Genomic DNA, 6,880 nt, shown 5'->3' with positions numbered 1-6,880 from the left:
TATCAAGACTCGACGCTGGCAGGACTTCTCGGGAGTACTTTCACAATAATCTGTTGGCACAATGCGGATAATACAATTGCCCCATTATTGTCAGCTAAATGTATATGTTTACCACCAGCAAACAGAACTCTTGCCGGCAACACATCAGTTCCAGCTGAGCAGAGCAATGACAGTTTGAATGACCATTTTCCTCGCGGGTTTTTCTTTTTTTTACGGCACTATTTTACTGTGTGCTTTAACCGCCTGGCTCGTGATGAGACGCGAGACTTTTCTCTCTATGAACTCTGGCATTCTTCATCCGACAGCTGTCTCTAATAATGTCACGTTTATTCCATCAAGCAAATCCATACCTCTCTCTCTCTCTCTCCGCCGTTCTTTTGCTTTTCTGACCGGTCATCCGTCTATCTGTCGGTCTGTCTTTATGGCTATTCATTCGTTCATTGATCTGCCTGTCTCTCTTGTGCTGCAGGGGTTGTCTAGCAGAAGACCCGCTGAGCTTTTGAAATTTTAATAAGTAGCACGGTAAATGGAATCAGCATTTATTTGCTCTGCCCGAATAATCCATAACGCAGTTTATGCATCTCTGCCGCGGTAAAGGTCTTTTGATCTTCTCTGTTTGAATCCAAGATTTATAGCTAAATTCCCTTATTGCTAAATGGAAAGAAAATATCACACCGTGCTTTGTCCAAGAAGAAGGTGGCTACCGTTTTAATATATATATCTCCAACTGCAATATCTGTACCTATTCCCATACATCTAAAAAATGGAATAGCCTTAGCCAACAAGATTAGGTGAAACCCCTAGAAACAATACTTTGCCAATACTGTGACAGGGTTTTATATACATATCCTATTTCCCATAGCTATCAGCTTTCCTTTCTGAAATCTAAAGTGATAGACTCTCTGTTACTCTCAGTTCTTTATTTAATAACCACATCACTGAATAAAGGTAAATAACTTATAACCTTTACACATAAGCGTGAGTCACACCACCAATGCTGAATGACAAGAAGTATGGTTGATACAGAGGTCACCTTTGCAGTCTGCCCTCCGAGGCAAAGCTCGTGACGTACGGCTTTCTCATTGTTGGTTTGTGTTTTGGTCTCACCAGATATGCATTAGAAACTCTTCACTTGTCAACCTGAACTCAAAGCGAGGCGTCAAATTTCACTTTAATGTAAGTGCTGGTGTGCTTTATGGTTCCGGAGCCCAAACAAGTAATGCTTTAAAAAAAAAAAAAAAAAAAAGCCGTTATTTGGAAAAAAAAAAAACACAGCACTAATGGATTTCTGGGATCAGAGGGGGTTAGTTTTTTTTTTTTTTTTAGAAAGACAGCGAGGTCTGAACAATGAATGAGGGAATAAATAACTGACTTATGGACGTGACAAAGAGTTCCACTCATGCGTCTAATTTAGGTGCCTGCTTCTCCTCAGCCTAATTAAGAATTTACTAGGCCATCCATCAGGCCCCTCCACCCAGGCGTGATCAACGGCGTCGACGAGGTTCATTCCTTTGGCTTCGTCTATGGCAGACCGAATGATAAAAGTTTCATGCGGAGGCGTCATGGTCACGCGTCATAGTCAAATGGATGGCTAAAGCGTTCAACCACGCATGCCTAAACAGGACAACGGCATTTTTGACAAACATCAATTAGCTCTCCCCGAAGTTATTATCGGCGGTCAAAAGAGACGGGTCATTCCAGGCATTAAGCTGAAAGATTTATGTGTGGTCCAGAGAGAAAGAAAAGTGTGGTTGTGGCCTGAGAGGCAGGCAGCATTAGTGGTGGTCTTGATGGCTGTGGTCCTCCCCTTGGACTGGGTCTTCTTCTTCTTCTTCTTCTTCTTCCTCTTGGCCAATAAGATGTGAGCGAGAGCATTTCTGGCCTGCATGGCTGAATCTCGTGCAATTGGATGCTTATGCCACCAAAGCTCTGCAAGGTTTTTGAAAACACAGGTGCATTACGATCGCTTGCGCCTCACACGAGCCCCGTGCTCCTTTAAAGGATTACGCTCCAGTTTATGAGAGAAAGGATTTTCTTCCTCTCCTTTTTTTAAGGACATAAATAAATCCTCCCTCTTGTTGCATAACACACTTTCAAATACAGCTTTGAGGGATGGAACTCCACTGGAAATGACAAATTCCACCCCCCCCCCTTTTTTTTTTTTTAGAAAGCAGGAGTTTAATTCTTATTGCACGATGTCCTTCCAAGAATTTAGACCGTCAAATGACGTCTGTCAGCGATTATTCCAAAAACGGTGGGTACACACATTTTGTTCAATTCATACGTGCCCTTGTATGTCTCTCTTTTGGGTACATAAACTTTGTGTGTGTGTGTGTGTGTGTGTGTGTGTGTTATCTCGGTGCTATTTATCCACTTAGAACCACTGGATACCATTGGAGCCTATCCTGGAGTTTCTTTTGCCGCTACATACACTAGGATTTTTTTTTTTTTACGCGAGATGTTTTGATATTATCAGCCTAACTCTCATCTGGCTCCTGTTTTGTATCGGTTATCACACACTTTAAATGGATGCTGAGTTTGTGGTCGAGACTAGGACACTCCTGTTTTTTTTTTTTCTTTTTAGTTTGTTTGTTTGTTTTGTTTTGGTTTTTTTTGGAGTAGTTACACGTATTTGGCCGTTTGTTTCCCCGGTCCTCGGCTGGATTGTTTACCTGATCTCGTGTTAAGGGGAAGAATGAACCCTTTCAGAGTTCCTTTTTTTTCCCGCCTTTTCTTGTCATCTGGGACAAAGCGTAATTACATTTCTCACCAATGTGATTCATCCCTGCTGTTCTCACCCTGCAGATACAACTGTGAGGATTCAAACCGTCAAACAAGAAAGTGCCAGGGACAGCTCTTGTACCGCACCAAAACCACTAACAACTCTCTCTCTCTTTCTCTCTCTCTCTCACTCTCTCTCTCTCACACACACACACACACACACACACACACACACACAACACACACACACACACACACGCACACGCACTCACACACACATTTCATCTGATCCCTGAGACAGACTCTCTGTGAGCCAGAGACATCCAGCTTTCAGTCTCTCCTGTCTCCAAATCAATACATCTGCTAACACTCTCCCTCTCTCCCCTGTTAATCATTCAGCATTACCTGAATGATGAATAATGTCCAGATAAGACATTCATATGTGTGAATATAAAAACAAGCTTAGGGTAAACTTCTTAATAACAAAGAACCTTCATAATAAAAGATAATAATAATCATCAATACTGTATTTGTTTCGGGAGCTGCACAGCAAATGCTGCTGAAACATAAGACAATGAAAGGAGTTAATATTTCACAACACAAGGTCCCATTGATTATTATTAGTATATGTGTACATACGGTCATATTCTGTATAATAAGAGGAATTTGGACCCGAGTGAAGTGCAGTCAGCTTCAGCAAGTCTGCACACACACACACACACACACACACACACACACACACACACTACGAGCATTTCATATTTCACATAAGACATAGTGTTAGATGACTCAGTCAGCATGGGACCGGGGACTGTAATAACCAATATGACAAGTGTCTCCCTAGTGGCTGTTCGAGGAACAGCACAAAAAAAAAAAAAAAGGACATAATTCCACCAGCCAGTCATCTCTCTCTGCTCTCGTCTCTTCAGTAATGGATATCTAAGCCAAACATCCAGCCAAAAATTTATGGCCCTAAAGCTACGGTAACCCTGCAACTAATGATCATTTTATGATATGGCAGCAGATGGCTTCAGTGGGTCTTGATATTAGAGAGACAATGATATTTGTTGTGCGTGGTTTTCTAACAAAGTCTTATGGAGTGAACAGAACTGTTCAGAAAGCCATTCCTGTTAGATCACGTATGGACAAGGTTGCATTGTCGGCGTCAGGTGAAGCGTGAGCAGGAAAGGGTTAAAGCCTTTGTGTTAAAGGTGTAAGCGTGCGTGCTGTTGGGTAAGGAGAGATCGTGTTCGTGGCCTCTAGTCTTGGGGCTGTTTATCAAGGGACCCGAAGGAGAATCTCTGCCGCATCACTGCTGGCATGCTGCCAACACAGTGCTTCCACAACGAGAACCTGGCCTCTTATCGGTGCCTTCCTTCAATTAGGGCACCTCCAACCACACACACACACACACACACGCACGCACGCAAGCACGCAGATGCACACAGAGCATCCTTTATGTGCAGGGCATTGATTAACCGAGTTCGATCAGAGATCATGACCATGTTTTAAAACATATTTTCAAAACAGAAGTCAATCACCAGCTAAAAAACTGGCAAAGGACATTTTCCATTTGCTTACGTGGACCTTATTGAACGTGCTCTTTACGACTACACGTTGACAAATGAATAACTGAACAAACAAATACCAAAAGGACCCTATTTTAAGATTTAAAGACGTGGTCTCATCAGGTTTACACAACTTCTGGGCAAGGGCTTTTTAAGAGAGCGACCTCTCTGCCTACAAGTTGTCTGCCTTCGAAAAGGTTATCACTGGAAGGCCTTATAAGTTTTACCTTTTTCGTTTGTTTGTTTGTTTGTTCCTCCAGAGTATTTTGCTCCCAACATTAGCCCGTGTTGTGACATACTGAAAACAGCTTGCCTATAGAAAAACATACGGGGAAGGAGCATGCAAAACCTCTGTAATCCATTTGTCTCTTTTACTGAATTAATGTATGGAAAACTGAGATCTATAGTAAGGTCACTGGTGAAGAAGAATGCAAGTGGAAACTCTATGTTTGTGAATATGAAAGGTTTGGTAGTCCATATGTTATGTAATGCACGGGCCGGTACTTGTATCCTATGGGAAGGTGGGGGCTGTGGATGTAGCTGCTGGAGTGCGCTACATTTGGGTGGAGCAGAGTCTCATCTTGGTACGGGAAAATTATTGGACAGCTTTGCAGACGCATTCTCAGTGCTGAGAAATGTGCTGCTCCAGATCTATACATCATTTTGTAAATGTGTTTATAATTTCATAAATGGCTGAGCTGCGACAGAGTACCATCACAGCGTGTTCATACACTCAGGCTTTGGTTGCGGTAATGCTGAAAACGGAGGTGTTTCTTTTTGATTCATTGACAGTTTTCTTGGAGAAAGACCCAAATTCTGGAAGGCTCGAGTGAAGATTTAAGCCTTTTGAACTCACACATTCGACAACGGAATACAGAAAGCCTCTGAAAAAAAGTGCAGCATTCAATAGTTCCTCCGCGCGCTCGCACGCGCGCGCGTGTGTGTGTTTGCGCGCGTGTGTGTACATGTGTGTATGCGTGTATGTGAGTGAGTGATAGAGAGGCAGAAGAGAGAGAGAGAGAGCGAGAGCGAGAGAGAGAGAGAGAGAGAGAGAGAGAGAGAGAGCACGCCCGCGTGCGCATGCACGAGCGCTGTGGTGTGCCTTTTTTTATAGCCCACATAGTTATGACAATTAAACCACCCCTAATTTACAAAAAAAAAAATTTGAACCACATTCAGCGATAAACTGTTAGCCATAATCTCCCAGACATACACTTTTCGTGTCTTACACAATCGGTAACACTCTGAACACGTCCGTGACACATCCCAAACCCCAAAACCTTTGTGGCCACTTTTGCATCTCCAAAGGTGTTAGAGACAGAACGGCTCCTGGGTATCACCCTGTGTCTGTTTGTTCTTTTATTAGCCCATGCTATTAAGTACTTTAGGGAGTGAGGATGTAATATATATATATATATCGACGACGAAGAGCAAAACAGTACATCCATCTGATGTCTGTAACTGTCTGCCGCAAGTTAAAAAAACAAAAAACGAATTCCCACCTGGGAAGGTAACTAACAACCTACTCTGTCGAAATGCACAATACAAACGATTGGCAGCGACCATGCGCTGCAATGCTGAAGTTTAAGCTTTTAAAATAGTTGATCATTTTAAGGTTATAGGAAATGTGATGCAGTCAAGTACAGAACCGATACGTGGAACAAGCAATAATCACTCATAACACTCCCGTCATTAATTTTGAGAGTCACAGCCAGTTCCCCTCAATTCATTCCAGGCGGGGCGCAGACAGATGCTGCACCACTGATTAAATTACCAGTTTGTGGAAACAGCAGACTATTGTTTAAAGGAACGCACAATGCTATTGAACTTTTAAATGTCTGTCTATTTTGCCAACTTACCTTGAACAATAAAAGTCTTCATATTTGATGGATTAATCCAGTAAATAAATAATTCCAGCAAATGGTCCCCCTTCGAGGAGACGGTATTTTCCCCCGCTGGTGGCAATTAATAAATAATTGCAAATCCCGATCACGGTTTAACGAGAGCCAAACATTCGCATTAAAACTTTACCCAAGGGTTGTCTTGAAGGAGCAGGACGGAGAACAAAGTCTCCTCGTGGAACCTCTCTCAGTCATTTGGCGTGAGTGCGCGGCGACACAAAAATGCATTAATATCCAAACCAAAGATTACTGTCAGACGTTTCAGATAAGACACCTCAACGATAGTGGAGCGGCTGAGACTCGCCAGCCCGATGAGTTGCGCAGATTCGAGACCAAAAAAGATCAGATTTTACGAGAGAAGACTAAAATTGTGACAGAATCCAAAAGATACAGTGCAGTGACACATCCTTTTGCCCCCCCTAGTTTGCACTCAAATATTCCAATGTCCATGAAGTCCGTCTGTCAGAATGAAGATTGACTATAGCTAGTGTCGCGCTCCGTAGGCTACAGTAAGCGTTTGCATGGGGTAAAAGAGAGATAGGATAGGGCGGGTGTGCTCGCGAGGGGCTCTCGGGAAGAGAGAGAGAGCGAGGGAGAGACACAGTCAGAGAGAGAGAGAGAGAGAGAGAGAGAGAGAGAGAGAGAGAGAGAGAGAGAGAGAGAGAGTGAATGTTTTATGGCACTGGAACG

At 43.0% G+C, this 6,880-nt stretch overlaps 1 protein-coding gene across 1 annotated transcript in view; it reads right to left on the bottom strand.

Annotated features, from left to right (window-relative positions):
• Window positions 1–6,623, bottom strand: part of rtn4r (reticulon 4 receptor) — a 32,030-nt gene extending 25,407 nt beyond the window's left edge. Inside the window, exon 1 of the mRNA XM_030791532.1 lies at window positions 6,149–6,623. Coding sequence (XP_030647392.1) covers window positions 6,149–6,170 — 22 coding nt within the window. The 5' untranslated portion in view covers window positions 6,171–6,623. The remainder of the gene's footprint in view (window positions 1–6,148) is intronic.
• Window positions 6,624–6,880: the final 257 nt, after the last annotated feature.

Source organism: Chanos chanos, chromosome 14, assembly GCF_902362185.1.
Source record: "Chanos chanos chromosome 14, fChaCha1.1, whole genome shotgun sequence".
In the NCBI taxonomy this organism is placed as follows: domain Eukaryota; kingdom Metazoa; phylum Chordata; class Actinopteri; order Gonorynchiformes; family Chanidae; genus Chanos; species Chanos chanos.
The sequence above is the reverse complement of the archived record's forward strand: the minus strand, read 5'-3'. Positions and strand labels throughout refer to the sequence as shown.